Raw genomic sequence first — 26,550 nt, forward strand, 5'->3', positions numbered from 1 at the left:
TGAAAAATGAAATCAATCAAGACTTCACCACACTCACGGCTCACTCTCTACTTCAACTACAACAACAATCCAGCAACAACGTGCATGAACTATACATTCAAATCGTCATGAAACACAAGAACAATAAGCATTCTTACCTTTTAATCTTGTTCTTCACCTTGGCCGAAACTTCAACTCTATTGAGGTGCTACACTTTCTTGTTTCTTTCCAACAATTACTACACGTTCTTATGCACTTGGTAAGGAGTTAATTTGATGGAGAAAACTGAATTTTTTTGAAGCAATATAACACCCTTCACTCTCGGCTAGCTCTAGCCGAGAGACCCTCTCTCTCTATCACTATATTTCTAACTTGTAATGTGTAGAATGAATTGTGTAATGTGGAATGAGTCAGATTTTTATCTTATGTATGCATTACAAGGGTTGTACAAGTGTCCCACTCAACATTTGGGTCAAATATTCTTTGACCACTCCACTCTACTACACGGCCAACTATGGCTTAAAATAAATGGGCAGATTTTTATTGCCAATCCCACTTAATACTCCACTTATCATTAGTTTAATCCCAATTTTTTTGTCCATTTTGCTGCCCAAGAAGGTCTCACACGTTCCCCCAACTAAGCATGGGCAAAAATCTGATTTTGACACATGATTTGTGGGGCCACACGTCCACTAATACATAGCAATAGTCTTATGTTGCTGCATACATCCACTTTGTCCTCCACTATAGTACCAATGAAACCTTAATTTAATGCCTAGTTTAATGTAATGATAAAACATACCATGTGCTGTAATCCAACTCTTTTACAAAGCACAAATATTTTATCCTCTTGTGTACGCATGGAATCATGATGTGTACTCCTAATCCCTTTAATTAAAGAATGCCACATAACAATATATATAAATTTGTCATGCTAGTTGCTTTGCCACGTTAGGGGGTGACATCCAAAATAATTCATCCACTTAATCCATAATCAAATAATTAACTTCCCACTAAGTTCATCAAATAACCATTTACGCATAATTAATTTCTTAAGCACACTTCACATACTTGTTAATTAAATAACCGAATCACCCGTTATCGCAGACTATAGAAAGCAAGATTAGACCACGAAAAGGGTGTTTTAGGAATATTAGGCCTAAAAGTGCTAAACGACCAAACGGGTCGTTACATTAGATACCAATCAAACAATCGCTCGTCCTCGAGCGTCTAGGGTAAAGGTGGAGAAAAGGAGGTACCTGAACTGTCGAACAACTGAGGATATCTACTCCGCATATCTGCCTCGGTCTCCCAAGTGGCCTCCTCCACCGGACGGTGCTTCCACTGCACCTTGATCGAAGCAATATCTTTGGTCCTTAACCTTCTAACTTGTCTATCTAGGATTGCTACCGGCTCTTCCTCGAAGGAGATTCGATCTAATAGTACCGAATCCCACCGAATGATATAAGACCCGTCCGAATGGTACTTCTTTAGCATGGAAACATGGAATACCGGATGAACATTTGCCAAACCCGGTGGTAACGCCAACTCATAAGCCACCTCGCCAACACGACGAAGAATCTCAAAAGGGCCAATAAACCTCGGGCTCAACTTACCTTTCTTCCCAAATCGCATCACACCCTTCATGGGTGAAACCTTCAATAGGACCTGCTCACCAACCATGAACTCCATATCACGAACCTTCCGGTCAGCATACTCTTTCTGCCTACTCTGAGCTGCTAGAAGCTTTCCCTGAATAAGCTTCACCTTATCCAAGGACTCTCTTAGCAAATCTGTACCCCAAGGTCGAACCTCAAAAGCATCAAACCACCCAATAGGAGAACGACACCTCCTACCATATAAAGCCTCGAATGGCGCCATATCAATACTGGAATGGTAGCTATTATTGTACGCGAACTCTGCCAAGGGTAAGAATTTGTCCCAATGACCACCAAAATCAATAACACACGCCCTCAACATATCCTCAAGCACCTGAATAGTCCTCTCGGACTGACCATCTGTCTGCGGGTGGAACGCGGTGCTAAAATCTAACTGAGTCCCCAGTTCTTTTTGCAAAGTCCTCCAGAAATGGGAAGTAAACTGAGTGCCTCTGTCAGAAATGATGGAAATAGGAACCCCGTGCAATCGCACTACATCCCGGATGTAGATCCTGGCCAACTTCTCCGCATTATAAGTAGTCTGAACCGGAATGAAGTGTGCGGACTTAGTCAACCTATCCACGATAACCCAAATCGAATCAAACTTACTCAGAGTCTTCGGAAGACCAACTACGAAATCCATGGCGATCCTTTCCCATTTCCACTCGGGAATGGGCATTCTCTGAAGCACGCCACCTGGTCTCTGGTGCTCATACTTAACCTGCTGGCAATTCGAACACTGTGCAACAAACTCCACAATGTCTCTCTTCATTCTACCCCACCAATAGTGTTGCCTCAAGTCACGATACATCTTTGTTGCTCCTGATGAATGGAGTATCTGGAACTATGAGCCTCCTTCAAGATTAACGGAATCAAATCACCAACTCTAGGTACGCAAATGCGCCCTTTAATCCTCAAAATACCCTCATCATCAAGAATAGCCTCCTTGGCTTCTCCACTTAGCACCTTATCCCGAATCTTACACAATTTTACATCTTCAAACTGCTGGGCCCTAATCTGCTCCAAAAGAGATGACCTCGCCTCCACACAAGCTAGAACCTTACCAGGTTCTGAAATATCGAGTCTCACCATACTATTAGCCAAACACTGCACCTCCATGGCTAAAGGACGCTCTTCCGCAATCAAACGCGCCAAGCTACCCATACTCATATATTTCGGCTCAACGCATCAGCTACCACATTTGCTTTTCCCGGATGATAAAGAATGGTAATATCATAGTCTTTAAGCAACTCCATCCATCTACGCTGCCTTGAATTTAGATCCCGCTGATTAAACACATGCTGAAGACTACGGTGATCCGTGAACACCTCACAATGGACTCCATACAAGTAATGTCTCCAGATCTTCAATGCGAAGACTACTGCAGCCAACTCTAAGTCATGGGTGGGGTAGTTTTTCTCGTGAACCTTCAGCTGTCTCGAAGCATACGCGATCACCCTACCCTCTTGCATCAACACACAACCCAAGCCAATCCGAGAAGCATCACAATAAACAGTAAAGTCCTTTCCCTCTACAAAAGCCAAAATCGGGCCGAAGTCAATAAAGCCTTGAGCTTTTGAAAGCTCTCTTCACACTCATCGGACCATTGGAAAGGCACATTCTTCTGAGTCAACCTAGTCAAATGGGAAGCAATAGATGAAAACCCCTTCACAAATCGGCGATAATAACTCGCAAGGCCCACGAAACTCCGAATTTCAGTCACTGACGTAGGCCTGGCCCAATCTTTAACCGCCTCAATCTTCTTGGGATCAACCATAATCCCATCTTTGGACACAACATGTCCCAAAAATGCTACGGAACTGAGCCAGAACTCACACTTGGAAAACTTGGCATATAATTTCTTCTCTTTCAACAAGCCAAGCACGATCCTCAGGTGCTCCTCGTGATCTTTCTTACTCCGAGAGTACACCAAGATGTCATCAATAAATACGATCACGAATGAATCCAAGTATGGCTTGAAGATCCCATTCATCAAATTCATGAATGCTGCGGGGGCATTAGTAAGCCCGAAAGACATCACCAAGAACTCATAATGACCATAACGGGTCCTAAAAGCGGTCTTCGGAATATCCTCCGCTCGAATCTTCAACTGATGATAGCCTGTCCTCAAATCAATCTTAGAAAAGATCGATGCTCCCTGAAGCTGGTCAAATAAGTCATCAATGCGGGGTATTGGATACTTATTTCTGATTGTAACTTTGTTCAATTGCCGATAATCGATACACATCCGCATGGTACCATCCTTCTTCTTCACGAATAGAACAGGAGCACCCCAAGGAGAGATACTGGGTCTAATAAATCCTTTGCTCAACAAGTCTTGCAACTGCTCCTTCAACTCTCTCAACTCTGCCGGAGCCATCCGATATGGTGGAATAGAAATAGGTCGGGTGCCTGGCTCCAAGTCAATGCAAAAGTCAATATCTCGATCGGGTGGCATTCCAGGTAAATCCGTAGGGAAAACCTCTGAGAACTCACAAACCACTGGCACTGACTCTAGGGAAGGAGTGTCCACACTAGTATCCCGAATATGAGCCAAATATGCTAAACACCCCTTATCCACTAATTTCTTTGCCCGAAGAAATGATATGATTTTCTTAGGTGCTGGACTAGGAGTACCCTTCCACTCTAATCGCGGAATACCTGGCATGGCTAACGTGACTGTCTTGGCGTGACAGTCTAAAATAGCATGATAGGGAGATAACCAGTCCATCCCCAAAATAATATCAAAATCCACCATATCCAAAATAACCAAGTCTACCCACGTATCATACCCCATGAATGTGACTACACAAGACCTATAGACCCGATCTACTATCACCGAATCTCCGACGAGAGTAGAGACACGAATAGGTACATCAAGCATATCACAAAGCATATCCGGACCCGTGGAGAAATAAGTGGACACATAAGAGAAAGTAGAACCCGGATCAAATAAGACGAGAAGCTGATTGGTGACAACCGAAATAATACCTGTGATAACCGCATTAGAGGCCTCGGCCTCTGGTCTACCCGGAAAAGCATAGAAATGGGAACGCCCACCTTCGGACTGTGTGCCTCCACGACCACCACGGACTGCCTGAGATCCTCCTCTCACTGACTGAGCGCTTCCCCTACCAGACTGATGACCACCTCTGCTAGGTTGATGGCCACCTCTGCTCGACTGCGAACCCCCTTTATTAGAATATCCTCCTCCTCTAGCTGGCGGTGCTGGAGGCCTAGATGTTTGAACTCTAGAACCTTGCCTGGATCTAGGACACTCTCTCGCGAAATGCCCTGTCTCACCACACTCAAAACATGCTCTTCTGGCCATAGGCTGCTGAACTGTCATAGAATAACCAGAATACCCCCCGCGGTCTGAAGGTCGAGAGTAAGAACCTTGGGAAGTCTGCTCAGAATTATGCCCGCTATAACCTGAAGAACCACCTGCTAAAGCCTGAAGTGATGACTGGATGGGGCGGCTGTAGGGATGATGACGAACCTTGTCATGGCGTCCCCCACCTCTAATAGGACCTTTGAAACTATCAAATCTACGAGTTTTCTTGTCGCCACCCCCACTATGTGTCCGACCCATCTCTGACTCAACCCTCCTAGCATGCTCTACTACTGACTGAAATGAGGCCCCAGAGGCCTCTAACTGTAAGGTCGCCAGCCGAAGCGAAAGGTCCAAACCCTTCACAAATCTCCTCACTCTCTCGGCCTGCTCGTGGGAAGTAATGCCGTCGCATAACGGGACAAAGCGAGAAATCTGGGTCTCATACTCCGCAACCGACCTACCCCGTTGCTCCAATGTCGAAAATTCATCCTTCCCGTTGTCTCTCGCAGTACGAGGGACATACTTCTCCGTAAACACCCGATAGAACCGGGTCCCGTGTCAAAGGTGGCAAGCCAACCGGTCGACACTCCATGTATGATCTCCACCACGCTAGCATCCCCAACTAGCCGGAAAGAAACATAATCGACCCCGTGAGACTCCACTATACCCAACTTATGAAGCATCTCATGGCAGCTAACAATAAACTCATACGCATCCTCCCCGGGAGTACCATGGAACCAGGGAGGAGACATTTTGGTAAACCCCTCGAACAATTTTCGTTCCTCACTGGTCAATACTGGCCCATGTATAGGCCTTAGAGCAAAATCAAATACTGGAGTAGCATCAATTCGGGGCGCCACTGCTGCTGCCGGTAATATCCCCGATGTCCGAAATCCTGGGGCAATCGTAGCATCGGGAGTATGACCTCCCACTCTAGTCTGCGAGCCATCCGGAGCAACCGGAATCATTCCCGCCCGAGCCAAACGTCAAAGTATCCCAACACTCGAAACACGGCCCCCCGAAAATCGGGAGTAGCGGCGACCTCGGGCGGTGTCTCGGCGGCCCCCAATCTTCTCGTCCGAATATTGTCAAGCTCCGAGTCAACTCTATGTCGTGGTCCCGAGCAGTGCGGGTGCTTGGTTCCTATTCGGAATAGCTACACGGCCTCCCCCTGCCACGTCCCCTGCCACGTCCCCTGCCTCGCCCACGGACAGCTGCTCGGGCAACGGGTATAGATGCGGGTGCAGGTGCAGGTGCAGGTGCAGGTGCAGGCTCCTGGCCTCCAGTAGAGGTCGATCGCGTCCTTACCATCTGTGAGCGAACACAGAAATGAGGTTAAGATACCAATCTGAACAATCTCGCACGAAAAGAATGAACCAGATACCAATCGGATTGAACTAGCACGAAACGAAGAAAAGAAGTGGAGTGTTTCCTAAATGTCCTATAGCCTCTCGAGGATGGGTACGGACGTCTACGTACCAATCCGCAAGACTCTACTAGACATTGCTCTTGTACTCACTAGACCAATTAACCTAGAAGCTCTGATACCAACTTTGTCACGACCCAATTCACGAGTCGTGGTGGCACCTACACTATCCCTTCGAGTAGGCGAACCACATTACTAATAACAAGTTAAATAAGCGGAAAATTTATTTAAGAATAAGTTATCAAGTTTTAAATACTTATCATAACAAGAAATGTCACGACAATCCCAAAAATCTGGTCAAAGGGTACAAGAGCGCTAACATAGGACGAATAGAAGTCCGAAAATACCCGAAGGCTACATATTGTCCGTCGAATACAAAAACGAGAAATAGATAGAGGAGGTTCTTCGGGGGCCACGGATGACGGGTAGCTCACCCCGAATAACTAAAAGATGTCACCCTCACGTATCGACCACGGGGTTTAGAACCGGAGCTCGGATCGTACTCGCACTCAACAAAAGTGCAAGAAGAGTAGTATCGGTACAACACTTGTACCGGTAGGCATCATAGGCCGACAATGATTAGATAACGCATGAAGAAGTCAAAACCAACAAGTAGCACATAGAGCAAACAGTATGGTCACATATCAATACAAGTAAGGTGTAAAGGAATCATGAAATCAACCAAGACGGATATAATTCACCAAATGATCAGTCAAATATATAAGTGGATGAATGCAATGCAATGCAATGCAATAGTCACCTCTCACACTCCACTCCCGTACACACATGCTATGGCAATGCCTCATAGTCATGACCCATGGGGGACCCGCGAAGTCCATGTACCACTCGCTCCGAATATAACCTCGGATCACGAGCACACTCTCACGATCCCGGCAAAGACCTCGGGCATCGGACACTCCATTGTTCCCGGCAAGAAACCTCGGGCAACAAACACTCACAATCTCCGGCGAAACCTCGGAGTCTCTCTCGTCACTCTCAATCTCCGGCGAAACCTCGGAGTCTCTCTCGTCACTCTCAATCTCCGGCAAAGACCTCGGAGTCTCTCGATCACTCACCTCACCAATCATCACAACAATAATATAAAAGACATGTCATGCATGATATCAGTCTCAACAATATCATCAATATATAGTCAACCAAGACAAGTCATATTAATGTTACCATTCCTTTACACACGGTGAGTGAGCTAGTATGTGACAGAGATACGAACGGTGATAATCACGAAAAATAACATATATGGCGACAAGCCCACATAGCAACTAACAAAGCCAATCTAACCGGAAATCACCTCTACTTCATGCCCGAAGGCCTATATGCTCGTCCCCGTCACTTTCTACAACTACATACGATTCTCTAATCGAGTCTAACTAAAGTAGACCGTAACCTACCTCAATGCCGAGCGGATGCCACGAACAATCAAGCTAATGTCTTCCCTTTGCGTAGAGCCTCGAACGATCAAAATCTATAAAATATGCGATCTACGTTAGAATACGACTCTAAGGACACCCATACTTGCTATATTTATATTCTAAACGTACCCACATTCATGACATGCAATAATGATTCACATACGGCTACGACATTCTCAAGTTACTTCTAATAGTTTGTAGCTTTAACGTTTGTATGTCACAACTTATAACATTCCATCCAACATACCATATGGTGTATACTCTTAACTTATAATTATTCTTTCCAACTTAATGAAAGCATAAGTCCAAAACAGTCCACTACCACAACATGTCCAAAACAGGTCCCTAACCGACAACATAACGATGTTCGGAATTCTTGCAAATGTTTACGAACATACTAAGCCAACCACATGTGATTTTTATACATCATTTCATGTCTTCTTTTCATATAATTTCAGTAAGTTACGACCAGCTATCCACACGATAAGTACAACATCAATTCATACGCAACTACGCTATATCGTCATTTTTATAATCCTTATAACAACTCACAAATGACTTTAGTTTCAACTCCAACCATTAAACACCTTCATTTCCATCATAAATTTCATGATAATGACAATCAAAATATCAAGTAAAAACAGTTCACTAACTTCTTCCCAAACAGTCCACACACGTGGCTACAACACCACTTCAACAACTTCATGATTTTCATCCATTTATCCATACTACAACACATTCAATTCACTTCCAATCCATGTACAAGAAGATTAAGCATGACTTCATTAGAATCAAGGGCACACAGCTCATTTTAATTTTTACGAAAAACAGTCCAATACCAACATACAACACCATAACCAAACTTCTACAATCTTTGTTCATTTACCTATGTTGGTACATATTCAATTCATCAACAATTCATGAAAAATGAAATCAATCAAGACTTCACCACACTCACGGCTCACTCTCTACTTCAACTACAACAACAATCCAGCAACAACGTGCATGAACTATACATTCAAATCGTCATGAAACACAAGAACAATAAGCATTCTTACCTTTTAATCTTGTTCTTCACCTTGGCCGAAACTTCAACTCTATTGAGGTGCTACACTTTCTTGTTTCTTTCCAACAATTACTACACGTTCTTATGCACTTGGTAAGGAGTTAATTTGATGGAGAAAACTGAATTTTTTTGAAGCAATATAACACCCTTCACTCTCGGCTAGCTCTAGCCGAGAGACCCTCTCTCTCTATCACTATATTTCTAACTTGTAATGTGTAGAATGAATTGTGTAATGTGGAATGAGTCAGATTTTTATCTTATGTATGCATTACAAGGGTTGTACAAGTGTCCCACTCAACATTTGGGTCAAATATTCTTTGACCACTCCACTCTACTACACGGCCAACTATGGCTTAAAATAAATGGGCAGATTTTTATTGCCAATCCCACTTAATACTCCACTTATCATTAGTTTAATCCCAATTTTTTTGTCCATTTTGCTGCCCAAGAAGGTCTCACACGTTCCCCCAACTAAGCATGGGCAAAAATCTGATTTTGACACATGATTTGTGGGGCCACACGTCCACTAATACATAGCAATAGTCTTATGTTGCTGCATACATCCACTTTGTCCTCCACTATAGTACCAATGAAACCTTAATTTAATGCCTAGTTTAATGTAATGATAAAACATACCATGTGCTTTGTAATCCAACTCTTTTACAAAGCACAAATATTTTATCCTCTTGTGTACGCATGGAATCATGATGTGTACTCCTAATCCCTTTAATTAAAGAATGCCACATAACAATATATATAAATTTGTCATGCTAGTTGCTGCCACGTTAGGGGGGTGACATCCAAAATAATTCATCCACTTAATCCATAATCAAATAATTAACTTCCCACTAAGTTCATCAAATAACCATTTACGCATAATTAATTTCTTAAGCACACTTCACATACTTGTTAATTAAATAACCGAATCACCCGTTATCGCGACTATATAGAAAGCAAGATTAGACCACGAAAAGGGTGTTTTAGGAATATTAGGGCATACAAATTAAGTTATACTAAGAGTTTCTAAAGTTTCGCTAATTTGCCCGCTTTAAATCGACTTGAGACCCAATGTTTGAAGTTCAACGGATAAATCAACTTCAAATAGTCGCACCTGAAATGTAGTTTGCCAAAGCTTAAGTTTAGACAGTTTGAAAGCAAGCAAATTTCATAAACTTAAGTCACGTATGCCTGAAGTTCAGCTATTTTTCCATGAACTTAAAAGGCACATATAACTAAAGTTTAATCTTTTTTTTCGCCTGATCTTAAACAAATATGTCCGAACTTTAACCATTTTTACCTGAATTTCGGTAATTTTTGCTTCTTTTTTTTTTTTTGCCTAGAAATAATTGCACTTCAATACCTAAATCTATTTCAAATGAGCGCATATTGAAACATAAACTCCAAATATTAAAGAACAAACTCCAATAATTAATTTGCCAAAACAACATCAAATCTAGCAAATTCATTTTGCAACAATATTGATTTGCCAATATGTTCAAGCTTTTCTAACAACACGATTTAAATTCCCTTTTCAAATTTGAAATTTAATACTTCTCCAAAGCATTAAACTTCAATAGCTATAAAGAAAAACACTTACAACAACTAAATAGGAAGAGGAGGAGAAAGCAATATGTTTTTGCCCTTTTTTGTATGATGTTTGCCAAAACTGGGACAAATTAAATATGTTTGGAAAATTGGGTACAACTTAACAGACATTGTCCAAATAGAAAGTCCCATGAAGTTTTTACACGTACTAAATCTCTCTCTCTCTCTCTCTCTCTCTCTCTCTCTCTCTCTCTCTCTCTCTCTTCCCTTACACAATGCCTATTCTCTTTTACATTTTTTCTCTCTATTTTTTTCTTCCTAAATTATTTCTTCTATTTAGCGTTTTGTTATCCAGAAGAAAAAGCACCAGCATTGTTAATTGAAATAAAAGTTGACCATCCAATCACTAGACTGCCGACCATCAATTTGTTTTAATAAAACTAAATGGAAATGGTCATAACAGTGAACATAATCAATTTAACGCGGCCTGTGAAATTCTTGATACTCCCCGGATAATTAGTAGCCATAATAAATACTAACTTGTGGACATGGTCGTACAGTTCAAGTTAGGCATCAAGCACATGGGTGCCATTTGTCAAAATAAAGAAATCGACTTGTAGCTCAAAGCACAAGCAATTTACGCAAAAGGTGGCTCTTGTTCCGTTTTTCTATCATCTATACCAGCTACCACGCAAGAACCAATAAAACGGATTTAGGTGTCCCTCTCTGGATAAGAAAGAAAACGCCAGAAAACAAAAGCAGTGTCGAGCTTTGCTCGCAGTTCGACTAGTACTAAGGACCTAAACTGAATGGAATTTCAGAGCTCTCACACTGCTACCTATTGTAGCCAACCAGAACTGAATGGAATTTTAGAGCTCTCACACGGCTATCTATTGTAGCGAATAGTACAAAGGATACAGTGAGTTGCGTATAAGATGGGATCTTCAGGGATAAGGAGATCAACCAAACATAATACACAAGCTAATCAAATGTGTACAAAACTTGCTGCAACAAAACAAAAGAAAAAGGTAACCACGAGGGAAAAATCTGACCTTGCTCACCTTTTTTCATACAGGATTTCAACAAAGGAAATGTCATTTCAATTGACTTTTCCATAGATCCCTATTCCTGGTCAGATGGACCCAATATGCTCAACTCTTCTTCTTTCCTCCACCAGTATTTTGCTAATTTGTGTAGCAAGAAAGGGGCTTCAAACAATAACCATGTAACAGGAGATGTTAAAACTTTTCGTGCCAAAGAATGGTGGTGCATCTCCCATACGAGCCATACCTACCATGTTACAAATTTTCATACCGATCTGCCAAAGAGATCCAATTGTAACTGAATTTCACAATGCATACCACAGACTAATTCGAGTGTTAGGTCATAAACACAAATCAACCACTAACCAAATTCATCCCCTACAAATTTTGTTCATTAAACACAAATGGGGAGTGACAGATTGTTATTATAGAAGGCAACTCACTGAAAAGCAGAATCTCCTCCTATAAAAAGTCATAGTGACTGGCACTTCAATGGCAGCCAGGGAAAAAATATGGTTAAATCTTACTATATGTTATGTAGTCACACGAGAGTAAATACTCAAAGTACAAGATACTATTATGGACAAACAAACTTAATGCATGCAAGATCAGGAAGTATGGCTCAATGATCATTCGCAGTATTGCTTGGGTTCTTTTTGCTCTGCCTGCCTCAGAAATTGTCCTTGAACACGTGCCACTGTTCTGCTAGTCTCTGTCTGTGTGTTTTGGTATCGAACCAAAAGATACAATTCAAGGGAAAAAAGACTACTACTACTACGCCATCCGGACTCAAATGGATGGTATAGGCATTTGACTTCAGCAAACCAACAGAAAATGAGAACATCTTGATTGTTGAATGCATTTCGCCATATAGCTTTTAGGTCTACAATCTATGTGCTCTTTTCAGGTCAACCTCATTCCTTCTAAAATTCAACTCGCTACGCATAGAAGGCACTCCTATCACTTTCTGAATGACCGCGTGCAAGATAAAAAAGGAATATTACTGAAACTAGAAATATGTGTTCCCCCACGATCAACTGTATGATGCAAAGAGGTAGTAGACCAGCTTCAACTAGTTAGGATCACTTGACTTGGAAGCAGATTATCAGTTCTTCTCTTACAGTTTGCTCAAGAGGTTCATAAGTGACGGTACAAGTATTGCCTACCTGATTATAAAAATTAAAGTCCATTGGCCTGCAAAAGTAACAGTTTGGTCCACGACTTAGTTATCAGTTTATTAACTTAAAATAAATAAAAGAACATAGAAGTGCCACATTTGACATGCATACGGCCTTATTAACAAAGGCAGTATTTGTGCCATACTAGAAGACCCTAGCAACACAATAGAGTTCTATCCTTTTGTCAATTAAGAAAATAACATACAGTTCTCATGAACATGTACACCTCCCATCACAATTTACTTACTAATGTTCCTTCTTCCCATTCCAATTTACTTGAATCCTTTCTTTAACTAAAATATCCTCAGTCCGAAGAATTCAAACTGATATAAATCGATAATATTTCATATATTCTTTACTTGATATGGAATTTCTTCTATAATATCCCACTTTCTTACATTTTAAGAATTATACATGACTGGATCATCCAATTCAAGAGGGACTCAAAATGTCTACATTGAGCTACAGTTAAGTTATTCCATAATCAAACATACAAGAGCTACATAAGGAGATTTGTATAAAAAGAAAAAGGAAATGCAAACCTTGTTAAAAACGAACTTTCTGATTAGATGAACAGTGACCATATAAAAAATAAGTCACTCACTTTCCTCTATTTTTTTCTTGCCAACAATAAACCAAAACCTTACCAGAATCCAATATTCAAGAGCAGCATCTTTTCCTCCACTAACACAACCAAATTTAGCCTCCTCAGATAAACAGCATCAAGTTAGATTAGGAACACTCAACCCTGAATTTATCCGGCCCTATCCTATCCAGGCGAAATTGGCACCAACAGTTCAGAGGTGCCTAGCTCTTCCAGATAAAATGCACGTATTCCAACTTCTATTCTTAGAATGCTGATATTACAGGTCTCACATTTTTCATCCATCCATAACCATTTTAAATTTTCATCTAAATTGGCATCTCTTTCTTTTGGAAGCTCTTTGACAGTCCAAAAGCCACTCAAAACATTTATGTGAGATCCAACAGTGAACTGCTAACCTACACTGACCACATCCCAAACAGACACAGGTGAACAATTAAAGAACCAGTGACAACGACTTTCTAGGTTTATGGATTTCGTCAGCTAAACTTCATCATACTTCTCAATAACTATGAACAAGATCTACCATCTCCGTGTACGCTATGTTATCCAAACTCCCAACATAAATGATTATCTTTGCATTAGCCAATACAGAGTATATATACCAGTATCCAACACGGAGAAAATTTGAATTATGTTTTAAAAATGTAAAGTTTAGGAAATTGTATATATTAAAAATATAAATTCCTAGTAAATATGGAATAGGTATAAAATCCATGCTATCGTGTAACTAGGAGTAGAAATTACTTTCCTTTCCTTTTACAAACTTGTAAACAACAAAACGTTATTTAAGTCCCAACATGCTTGAGGGAATAATAAAGTAATTCGTTCCGAAAATCTCTTTCTTCTCTTTTCTTTACACTATGTACATTATAAAGTATGAATACCGAGCAGTGGTGGACAAGCAAGAAAGAATTAATGAGAATGTGTGAGACTTGTCTTATGCATTACGCCTAGGTCTTTTTACATACACACTTTACAATGTACGTTATTATGTTTCTCAATGTGGGATGCTTACATTAAGTATAACTATATGCAGTTACCAGATTACATTAACTAAAAACACTCTCCTCAAGTTGGAGCATACAAGTGGTATGCACCGAGTTTGTTACGAGTGCATCTAATGCAAAGACTCAGAGAATATATCTTCAAACTGAACATTTGACTTCACGAATTTCGTGTCAATATCTCCTAAGTGTATCTTTTCCCAGAGAAAGTGTGGTCGATATTCATGTATTTAGTTCTCTCGTGAAGCACCAAACTCGAAGCAACATGAAGAGCAACTATTTGATGCGAATGAGTTCGCAAGTAGCAACAATCATCGTCTAATGCTCTTGCTTCCCACTGGATTAGCAACCTTAATTTGTTTCTTGATCGTCCAAGGAAAATTACTTCCAAGTAAAACCAATATGTAGAAGTAGAACGTCTATTAGAAGATAATCCTGCTCAATCTACGTCTGCATATTCAGTATTTAATCATGTCCTTAATCTTCTTTCTGGAGTTGATTCTATGTATCGAAAAATATAGAGACTTGAATCCCAATGAGTCACATGGAGAGTCCATAAAGTGGCTTACGAAAAAAGAATATAAAGTTGCATCCAAGTGAGTCACATTGAGAGTCCATAAACTAGCTTACCACATTCACCAAAAGGGCAATATCATCCTAATTCAACCTACCAATCAACCGCCTATATCTTGCATAGTCACTAAAGGACTAATATGGACCTAGTAGAAGCCTAACATTTGGATCTATAAGAGTGTCAATGGGTCTATAATATGTCATTCTTGCCTTCTCAAGAATATCTAGGGCATACTTAAACTGGAGATGAGAATTTCTGATCTCGACTGAGCGACCTCAATACCTAAAAATACCTAATTTGTCTTAGATCCATACTTCGGAAGTGCCGAAAGAAGTATTGCTTCAATTTAGTAATGTGTAGACTAAGAAAGAGATAAGAACTCTCGAGAATAAAAATTGATTTGTGAATTCTTTCAGATTAATGATTGTTTGTCAAAATCACCACCTCATAATAGGTGTAAAATTTAGTATACAAACACTAGACATATCTATGAGAGTTCTAAATGATTGCGTGCTACAAATTAATTGTGATGGCTCCTCCTTGACCTTAGTCACATGCACTTATTAGGTGGTCCACATAAGTGAGCTTGACTTGTTGATTTCCTTGTTCGAATTATCATTAATATCTGACACATCCTCTCAAGTCGGAACATATAAATCATATGCACCAAGCTTATTAGAAATGTTTTCACTTCGCAGTCCTATGAGAACCTTTGTAAAGATAGCTGCCAGTAGTTTAGTTGAGCGAAAGGGTTTGTGATAATTTTCTTAGAAATAACTTTCTCCTGAACAAGTGGTGTTCTATTTCTATATTTTCAGTTCTTTTATGAAAAACTGGATTAGAAGCTATACCTGATGTTGCTTGATTATCACAATAAAACACTATTTCTTTTATGTTTACAAACTTCAATTTTCAATGTACTTGTTTGACCCATATTTGTTCACAAACAGTCGTCGCCATGGCTCAATATTCAGCTCTTGTATTAGATCGAGTGACAACATTCTACTTCTTACTTTTCCATAGTAAAGATCAGCACAAAAGAGAAAAAGCACAGAATCCAGATGTAGAATGTCAATGGGTAAACTGGCCTAATCAACATCAAAGTATCCTATAATCAAAGTGCTTCCTTTTTCTTCAAGCAACAATCCTTGGCCTGGTGGTTTTTTGATGTATCTTAAGATTGGTATAACAGCATCTCAATGACTGGTATGGAGACTGCATTGACTGACTTACTACACATCACAACAAAAGAAATGTTTGTTTAGGCAATAGTGAGATAGTCTAACTTCCTAACAAGCCTTTGGTACCTTATAGGATTTGTCATGGCTTCCCCTGATCAGATAACAGTTTATTGTTCAGATCCATCGGACTATCAACAGATTTGCAATCCATCATACCTAAGTCTTTAAAAATATCTAATACTCCCTCCGGATCAAAAAGAGTGTCCACTTAGCCATCTAAGTCTTTAAAAATATCTAATACTCCCTCCGGATCAAAAAGAGTGTCCACTTAGCCATTTGCACACCCCTTAAGAAAATACTAACTCCTAGACAAAAATAGGTAATTTGACTAAACTGCCCCTAATTAAATAGGTATTGGGATTTGATCACATAGCACTTAATAGGGGCAAATCTGGAAAGATAAGGTTAATTCTTTCTTAATTTGATAAGTGGACACTCTTTTTGACCCAAGAAAAAAAGGCTAAATGGACACTCGTTTTTGATCCGGAGGGAGTACATACTTTCTTTGTGAAATAAAATCGTCTCATGATTGGGCCTCACTACCAAGAAAATATTTTAGATGTCCTAATTCTTGGTCTGAAAATGACAAGTTAGATATTTTTTTTACTGGATGATTTTCTCGTGAGCTTTGCATGTAATAGCTATGCCATCTATATATACCAACAGATAAACGGATTGATCAGATATGACAGTAGAACGCTGAGCGGGCTACTTCACAAGAAAGAAGGAGTAGGACCATTTACTGATGAAAACAGCATTAGGATAGAGACGCTATAAATGGAATGTTTCAACCTACCTTTTTCTTAAAGCATCTATCTTTCTTCTTCTGACGAAGTTTGGTCAAGGCTGCTGCTCTGGCAAGTTTAGAAGGATCTATCGTATTTCCACAACCACTGCCACTGACATCACCACTTCCATTTTTGCCAGCTAACCCGTTATCACTTTCCCCATTTGTGCCTCCAGCATTTATAGCTGTGCAGCTTCCGTCCTGCTCATTGCTTCCACGGTTACTTCCCGAAGCACTTCTGTTCAAACTGTGATATTCAGGGTTCCCTTCACATGGCCTAGTTTGAGTGTTGGATGAAGCACAACTTGGGCCACCCACAGCTAGTTTCTTCAATGAGAAATCTACATGGGGGGAAGTGCAATCTTGGTCTAGGTCACGGAAGTGATGGTGGTGGTGCTGATGAGGGTGCTGAACTAGGATGTCAGTGTGAGAGCCTTGCGGAGCAAGATTGTCTGTAGCTTGCATGTTACACGGCTTTAGCTTAACTTGTGGCACTTGCTGACGGGAGATTCTAAAGTCAATTTTTGCAGGCTTGAAAGCTGACGATGAGTGCAAACCGTAAATTGTTGATGTTGCTTCTACCTTATCTCTAGAAAGTAATGGTTCCACAGCAAGCTTATTTGTGGTGGACCCCTTATCCATAATATTGCCAGTTCTACTTGAGCTCGGATGTAGAAATTGCTCATTTGTATGAGTTGGAATATCACATGCCGACTCTTTCTTGGCAACTTCTTGGTCATTATTAATTAAAGAACTACTTACGGTAATCCCGTTAGGAGTCCTCGTAGGGTTTGAGGACGAATTATACCTGCAAAATGGTCCACCACAGAGCAAAAGGTAAATTGCTGAAAGTTCCCATCCAACAAAGGAAATCACCACAGCTCTGATAAAAAGATTAGAAAGCATAACTAGTAACTATTGTTTCCAAACCTTGAGAAAGCTGAAAGATCTGATTTTCTCAAAACACTACGATCATCTTGAGCAGTATTTCCTGGTTCTTTTGGTCCTCTTATCCTTTTCAAACTTATCTCTTTAGATACACCAGTGGTTGTATTATTGATTTCTAATACCGGCACAGCTTTGTTCAACCTTCTGCTGTTGGACCGAGGATGAGGCGTCTCAGCAGTCACATCATGATATGCAGTGGATGGAAAATCTCCATCTAGATTTGCGTGATGTTTATCCATCTTCAAACTGCTTGTGTTGGAATCTGTTGCCAGGAGGGTCTTATGTTCCGCACCAACAAGTTTGATTGGAACCTGAATTGCATTTTCAGATTGTGACTTCTGATATCTAGGTATGCCGAGGGAGGGTTCTTTTGCAATGTGATCTTCAATGGAACACATGATAGATACGTTTCAGTCAACTAAGAGACACTAAAACCAAAGAGAAGAAAAGGATTATCAATACTCATTACCAGTCTTGTCTTCTTCTTCTTGGCATTTCCTTTCGGCATTTATCTGTGCATTCCTGTTAGCAGTGGTTTCTGGATTTGAACGAGTAACCTGTGCACATGTGCTGTCTGGACAATCAGGTGCCTGATTCCATGGAGACACTGCCAGAGAGCTCTCAGCTTGCTTTGTCCAGGAATTCTGTAAAATACAAATTTCAGACTCAGGAAGAAATATTATACAAATCATTCCGTACTTCTATAGTTCTATTGATCATTAAGCCTTGGAATAATGATGCTTAACAGGAATATCTTTATAGAACTATTATGTTGAATCGTGATGATAATGTGACTAAAGAAAAACACATTTCTTTACTTCTGTCCTTTCAGTAAGAAACTTATATAAGCGTTGCTTTCGATTGCTGGGACATCTAAACAATCTATGCCACAATGGACTAACCAATGGATTTTAACTCAAATGAAGTCGTGCATTTCTACCTTGTTTATTTGCTGCAAAAGTTAGTGCTCTAAATGTGTTACTCTCATCTACATATACTAATCGGTAGAACATTTTGAAAAAAGAAAAGAAAAGAAAATCACCTCAATTATCTAATGCTTCAAATAACTACGAAAGAGTAGACATAGCCCATTTTTGAGACTGTTGCTATCATTTGTTTTCTTCTGCATATAAATAAATGACAATAAGCTAAAAGGCAGATTTTGCATAATGTCCTTTTATTTCTAGGGAAGGCAACCAAATGGCAATACCTGTGTGCCACTTCCATCCTCACTGCCGTTACCAACATTTAGGCCGTCGCTCCCATTATCTTCCTCATCATTGTTACCACTGTTGTTTTCAGACTTCTCACTGCTTTTTGATTTTATAGACTTTTGGGTTTGAGTACCGCTTTCGCTCCCACTCCCACTAGACTGAGAAAATGAGAACGAGTTAATCACAGTAGCACACAAAACCTCTGGGAAGGCTAGTTTAAAAGGTGATTAAAAAAATAGCATATTACTCATAACCAAAGAAACAGCATATAACTAGACAAACAGCCCACCGAACAAATAAGCAGACACACATGTCCATAACAAACAATTACTGATTATCTAGGTATTTTGATGGACGTCAATGCATCAGCCATTCATTTTACATCAAGAAGCTTACAAGTAAAAGGATATTGAGAGTAATGGTGACTCACACTGTGGCATCTTCTCCACATATGCTGCCATAGGATCTTAAGCTCGTTCTTCCGTATAGGTTTTACCAGGAAGTCGACTGCACCTTTTGACAAACACTTGAAGACTAAACCCATTGAATCATGAGATGACATCACTGCACATGGCCCTCATCAGCATAGAGGTATAATAGTATCAATCAAAATTAAACATGGTATAGCAAGAGTTCTACATTAGAAGAACTGGCAAAACTAGCAGGGGTTACTTACTGATAACAGGAATAGTCTTGCGTGCGTAGTGGCTCATGATTTTGCATAGAAGGCCTAAGCCTGACAAGCAAGGCATTACAACTTCTGTTAACACTAAATCAATGTGATTGTTCAGGTTTTCCATTATCTTCCAAGCTTGCAATCCATTGGCCGCTTCTATAACTGCAAGTAACAAAGGTTAATTAGATAATAAAGACTTTAAAGATGGAAAGAGAGCAACAAACAAAAGATATATACAACAAACACAGCAGATACTAGTCATGAATTGAAAGTGTAATAGAAAAGGAAAAAGCATACAGAACCACTTAGGCGAACTGTGATAAAACCAATAATCAACATGTCACTGAAAATATGCAGAAGTTGCTCTGACCAAATATCACAAAAATGAAACTTGAAGCTTCATATGAAGTTGAATTGAAAAGACTTAGATGTATTAACAACAAGATTTGTGCAGCCAGCTTATAGTTTCAGCCACAAGATTCACAAAGTTAGAAACAAATTAGATGACCAGACCTATTTATATATTAATTTACACAGCCTGAACCTAGGGAATCCTAACAAAGTTGCTAGATCAGTAGAGGGATGTCAGCAGCTCTTCAACTATCGTTGCTTCTGGCTCCCCTTCAAGTAACTCTAGTTACAAGATACAGCACGAGGTTAGCAGCATCTGAGACAAGCATAAAGAGCCATACCATACAGACATTTTTTTCTAAAGCAATATTTAATTGATGTTGTGGGGAAAAAAAACACAGTTGCCAGAAGGTGCAAGTAACACACATTGAGGATAAAATGGGAGAAGGTCGCTTGAGATGGTTTGGGCATGTCCTATGTCGACCTAAAAATGCACCGGTCCGTAGGTGTTAAACTATGGTAAGTAAAGGTGTTAAAAGGGGATGGGGTAGACCTAAAATCACATAGAAGAAAGTTGTCTCGAAAGACCTACAAAAGCTTGGTATCAATGCAGACTTAGCTAAAGATAGGGCATAATGGAAGAAAAAGATCCACATACGAGATAACTACTAATTGAGGGTAGGTTCTAGACTTGTTAGAGAACTTCTATTATTATTATTATCATTAATTTTAATATATATATATATATATTTGATTTATTTTTCACTTTTATTTTATTTGTATAATGATGATATGATATGAGCTTAAATGAAGAAATGGGGATTCACATAGCCGACCCCAACTTGTTGGGACTGAGCTGTAGTTATTGGGGAAAAAACCCTATATTGCAATAAGTTTTCAATTAGAAAACCTACATCATAATATGGTTCTCTAAAAAAGGTACCCAATCATCTATACAAATGGAAACATCGTGGCACATAAAAAGCATGCCCTTATATGTATAAATTCATATTTCATTCTTTCAGACTTCATATTGACTTGATATATGCATCATGCTTGAACTTCCCCTCAAGCTCAAGTTGCTAGCTTGGACTCCAACTTAAAGTGTTTATATATTTATTGTTGTTGAGAAACAATTTTGAAACTTCGATTTGATTATGATAAGGTGCACATAAATGAAATATGGATGTAAAACATAAATCTTGGTGGCGATAGGATCAATATATATTAATTCAATAATACAAGATTAGTAAAAGATGGTTCACACAATTTTCAGGTTATTCACTATGTGGAACTCTCAGCTAAATCACCAACTAAATCCAATAACAAGCCTCACTATCTCATTTATTAGGCCTCTACACCAGTGTTGCTAAAGGCTCATTTGAGGAGCATTTAAGTCCTTGAAACTCAGTTAAAGTTAGATTGTGCACTTCCCCTCACTTAGCATAGATGTTAAAGTGATAAGGTGTGCGCCCTCATCACCCATCAACTCTGTCTTAAAAAGGTCACTGCCAGAATGAATATATTCAGTAAAATGAAAACCTTAATTGTTAAAAAGTGTTAAATTTAGTCATTAGCTTTAAGAATTATAACTTTAACATAAGGAAACTAGCTCCAGAAAACATGAAACCACATCTTTTCATCTATATTAGAAATATAATATGGTTTTTCAACTTGATTGATATGATTTTTACTTCATATATTCCGCTTAACTATAGTTATTTCAATTCTTTTATTCAAATAGTAATATGCAGTTGTAGATCTTTTTTGTTGCATTACACATATTTTTTTTTTTCTTTATTAGTGTTTTTATCCGTTTAAGTACCTACTTTAATTCCGGTTTGCAACTAAAGCTTCAAAAGACTTTGGCGCTCTCTTTAGCGCTTTTCGCTCTTGACTACTCTGATTTCTATCGGGTTGACAACCACTGGTAACACCATTATGCAGCTCAAATGAGAGTATATTTAGTAGTGATAAAACTGCAGACAAATATACTGTAAATGACACCTCAAACTCCTTGTTTAAGTACCCAACATAATAAGCAATTGTATATGCTGGCTCTGCAAATGCTCATAACCAGAAATTAGAACAAACTCAGATGTACAGTCTCGCACATCTTTTTGTCGGTTGTATTTGATTATCGCAAGCTAGAGTTGAAACTTGAAAGGATAAGGGGATTATTTAGATACAAGAACAAGATAGGTTTATAACAAAACTCAAATGTTGACAATTTGTTAATAATCCATCAAGCTAAAACTCAAACTTGACAAAAAATTTAAACAAAAAGCTAACCATCATAATTGCAATTTCGAAGTAAAGCAGAGACGATGTGTCGTGTAGAATCATCATTCTCCACCAGCAACACTCTAATGGAGGTGACATGAAGAAATTGTTCCCAACAGACTGCAGACCCCTGACTCTGTTGCTGTTCTTGCAATTTCAAACCACGTTGAGCTTGCAATGTGATCGCCCTCTCATCTACCATATCATGACTGGTCATATCAACTTTGAACTCATTATCCTTAACTACATTTAGCCCCTCACGAGAAATTCCATCTCTAATAACCTTGTCTTCATCACCAACAATTTTCATCGAATCACTCCCTACCAACCAGATCTAAAAATACTGATTATAAGGAAGACGTGACCACCAACAAAAACTTTCATAAATCCTTGTCAGCTAAAGCAAAGTGCGCATTTCTTCTGCTCCAACAACCCAAATTCTTCATATACAAACCCTCTCATACCTATTCCACATCAGAAATGTTAAACGATCAATTGAATAGAAAAATCAAGAGTTAATTGTCAAAAACACACTTGAACTATCACTTTTTCACACCCCCAACTATCCTACCTGAACTATCACCATCTACATATTAAAACACACCTCGAAGCTGACTAGGCCAACTATCAACTAGGTGTGTTTTAATACGTAGATGTTGATAGTCCATTCAGGTAAAAGTAACAACCGATAGTTGGGGTGTGAAACTCGCGAAAAAGTGATAGTTCAGGTGTGCTTTTAACTATTATCCCAAAAATCAACAAGACTGAACTACTAAATAATTATTAAACCTAACCTTTACACGAAAATTCCTCAAAACTCGACAGAACATTCATCTACACACCTGTATTAAGCAGAACAGAGCATCAGCCACACATCAAACCCTAATACCAATCAGCACAGATAATAATACTACTAAGCATATAATACAGTTGCATAGCAGAAAAAAAAAAACTCATTTCCTTTATAACATCAATGATTATTCCATCTTCCTCAACAGTCAAACAAAATAAATAACAAATGAAAGTGAAAAAAAAAAAAAAAGACATTAACTACAATCTTGATAATTGATGAAACTATTAGTGACAGTACCTTTAAAGCTCATCGAAAAAGCAGTTATAAAAATTGCTTTGCCACCGAAATTCCGTTAAACCAAGCAAAAAATAGAGCAAAGGCGTCATGAAAATTGAATTGGAGAAAAAATAAATAATTCTATCATGATGAATTTTACAGATAATTAAGGAAAAGACAGATTAAATTAACTTTTAGATTTGCTTTGATCAAGTTAAAAAAACAATAGGGCTTTTGAATAGAGAGATTTTGGTTGTACAAAAGTTACACTTTACTATATCCACGGAAGTTAACTAAGATTTGAAAGAAATAAGGGGTCGTTTGGTTCTCGCTAAATTATCCCGGGATTATAGAATTCTTGTTCTTGGACAAATATCCCAAATTTGATGAAATAAAATGAGATATGTAAGATTATTGTACCTTTGGTCACGAAAACCAAATATTTTTCATTTTATTCGGAATTTCTAAAGTTGGAGTTGAAAATTGAGTTGTGTTTGGTTATAGTTTTTGCAAAGGATATTTGATTGTTTGAAAAGAAAAAAAAAAGTGAAAATATGGTTTTAGATGTTTTTCAAATACAATTTTAAGTTGTATTTGGAATTTTCATGATCAAACGCTGATTTTAAATAAAGTGAAAAACTTTTCAGAAAAAAATGAATAATTCTCACGGCCCAACATGTCCTAAATCTGAGATTAAATTTACACTGTATTTGGTTGACGCTATTAGTTTAACCCTCAAACAAACACAATATAAATTTAATCCAGACTTAACCATGGTATATCCACCTTCTTTCCGTACCAAACACCCCCTACTCTCGGAAGTTGGGTAAAGGATCGCTGTTGATGACGTGGACAAAATGTAGGACCGACAGGCGCCACGTCGGACAAGATAGTTCCACGTCAGTCAAAATGCTGAGGCAAAATCTAAAGAAGGGAGCTCGATGGCTTGAGCCAAATCACGACAGATTTAACGGAAGGACACGTGGCGACTGTTGAGTATTTTTAAAATTTAAGAGAAAACGTCAACGTCAAAGTGTTTTCAATTTACCGGCGTCTAATTTTTATATGAAGTTACAGAAATACCCTTGATAATTGCAAATATCATGTGGTTTGGCAGAAATATCTAGAAAGAATATCTGCATGGACGACATTTTTGGTTTTGTACATGTGTGTACACACGAGAATTTGACGTACGCTTTTCTTCAAATTGATCTCAGCCGTACGATCATTAATCATTCACTTGTCCATCACTATCAAGTTTTCACAATTATGTAAAATTCAACCAAATTGACAAACAATTATGACTCGTTGAAAACAAAAAAATTATGATTTAACGTGCGTCATTTAGGTGTAGAAATGTCATCTAATACGACGCCTATCGTAAAGCAAATAATTAATTTTTACATTTAAAGATCTTTTAAATTGATAGTTTTCATTTTACCTTTAATAACATGCTTTTACAATCATAAGTTTTTTGGATTTTAACACAGATAGCCGACATAATTCATTATCTACTATCCTAACTGGTATTTGCGGACAATTTTCAGCTAAAAGAGTGCTTAGTACATGTTCTTATTTACTTATTTATAGTGGAGTACTAGATAGTTTTCTAAGAGTCCTTTTTTTTTTCTCTTTTTTTTTTTTGAGCACGTCATAAATAAGAAACATTTCTTTTCGTGCTTTTCGGCTTCAACAGTTTCTGGATTGATGGTTTGGCTCATTGGCTATATTTGGAATTCTCCTACTTAACGATTACTTAAATTAATCATTCGATGTTTGACATTAATTATTAACAATGTTTCTAAATATCCAACACCACATAAGTTATCTGCAATCACATCAGCAGCGCAATACTTTGATTAATATGTGGTGCCAGATTTTCCTAACACTGCTTATCTTTTTGTCTTTTTTTTTTTTTTTCCTTTTTTTGTGGGAGGGTCTTTCTTAAAGAAGAAAAAAAGTTCAAAAATTACGCGTCATTTGAAGGAGAGCAAATAAATAAGTTTTACACACATGTGTAGCATGTTTGGCCAAGCTTTTAAGAATTCAAAAGAGCTTAATTTTTATAAAAGTGCTTATCTTAGAAAGTTTATGTGTTTAGCCAGTTTGAAGGAGGAAAATAAGAGCCCGTTAGCTTATAAGTTCTTTGAAAACGAACATAAGTGTTTTCAAACTTTTTTGAGTGTTTGGGTAGTACCACATAATCATTTTTGTCTTAAAATAAGCTCAAAAAAATAAGTTGGCCCGTTTAGCTTAGGTTAAAAAAAACAGCTTATAAGTTGTTTTTAGCTTATAAGCTGCTTTTTTAAGCTCATCCAAACGGGCTCTAAGTGTTTATCTTAAAAAGTTGAAGTGTTTGACGAAGCTTTTAGGAGGTAAATAAGTGTTTATCTTAGAAAGTTGAAGCGTTTGACAAAGTTTTTAAGAAGAAAGAAGTGCTTTTGAGTAGTAGTACAAATTGTTTTTCAGTAGCGAAAAGGGCAGGTTTTCCCCAGAAGCACTTTGAACCTTTGGCCAAGCACAAATTGTTGTTCTAATGTTGGTAAAAGTATTTTTTTTTAAATAATTACCGAAACCCAAATTGTTACTCTCGATAAGTCTTTTCGAAAAACACTTTTAACGAAAAACACTTTTCAAAATAAGCAAATATTGACTATTTTGTGCCAAACAGACTATCAATAATTAACATAAAATAAAAATGTCAAGTTCTCCTTTATTCTATTTTTCACGGGCTGAATCGAAAAATATGAGCAAATGTATGTCAATTTAGTAATATTGAGGGTATGCATGGTTGATCCTAACTTTAAACGGAGAGCAAAAATAGAGTCCTTATTTTGTAAACTTTCAAAGGCAATTTTGGACCTTTCTCCTAAACTAAATGACGAGGCATTGCCTAACTTATGCCTGCGTCAATGAGTTCAAATTGTCATAAAAAGCTAGCTAGTTACATGATAAAACATGTAAGCAGCTATAATTTCAATTGCTTCTCTGGCCAAAAAAGAAATTTGAGTAAAGTGGTTTTCATATATCATGAGACACAGCATGTGTAGGTTATATATATATATAGTGTTTCAGCCTCTAATTAAGGAAGAAGATAACTGAACAAACTGAGAGAATCATCAACAGTTGGCATAAAG

The 26,550-nt window shown here is 38.4% G+C and overlaps 1 protein-coding gene across 2 annotated transcripts; it reads right to left on the reverse strand.

Moving 5' to 3' along the window:
- Nucleotides 1-11,761: 11,761 nt before the first annotated feature.
- Nucleotides 11,762-23,719, reverse strand: LOC132049687 (two-component response regulator-like APRR7). 2 transcript variants are annotated; one of them, XM_059440586.1, is made up of 10 exons: nucleotides 23,435-23,718; nucleotides 23,139-23,186; nucleotides 22,354-22,808; nucleotides 19,711-19,872; nucleotides 19,465-19,598; nucleotides 19,031-19,192; nucleotides 18,290-18,464; nucleotides 17,803-18,202; nucleotides 16,882-17,680; nucleotides 11,762-12,675 (listed from the first exon to the last, which is right to left on the reverse strand). In XM_059440586.1, exons 3-10 carry the CDS (start codon nucleotides 22,652-22,654, stop codon nucleotides 12,661-12,663), a joined length of 2,148 nt encoding a protein of 715 aa, XP_059296569.1. In that variant the 5' UTR covers nucleotides 22,655-22,808; nucleotides 23,139-23,186; nucleotides 23,435-23,718; the 3' UTR covers nucleotides 11,762-12,660. The 2 variants fall into 2 exon arrangements, with proteins under 2 accessions (XP_059296569.1, XP_059296570.1); XM_059440587.1 differs by lacking the exon at nucleotides 19,031-19,192 and having other exon boundaries at nucleotides 23,435-23,719.
- Nucleotides 23,720-26,550: the final 2,831 nt, after the last annotated feature.

This window comes from Lycium ferocissimum, chromosome 3, assembly GCF_029784015.1.
Source record: "Lycium ferocissimum isolate CSIRO_LF1 chromosome 3, AGI_CSIRO_Lferr_CH_V1, whole genome shotgun sequence".
Lineage (NCBI taxonomy): Eukaryota > Viridiplantae > Streptophyta > Magnoliopsida > Solanales > Solanaceae > Lycium > Lycium ferocissimum.

Coding starts and splice junctions, on each gene's coding strand:
- LOC132049687 (XM_059440586.1), bottom strand. CDS start 22,654: ATGAAAATTGTTGGTGATGAAGACAAGGTTATTAGAGATGGAATTTCT. Junction 18,465..19,030: donor AGGATGGAAGTGGCACACAG/GTATTGCCATTT, acceptor TGTATTTTACAG/AATTCCTGGACAAAGCAAGC. Junction 18,203..18,289: donor AGAAGAAGAAGACAAGACTG/GTAATGAGTATT, acceptor GTTCCATTGAAG/ATCACATTGCAAAAGAACCC.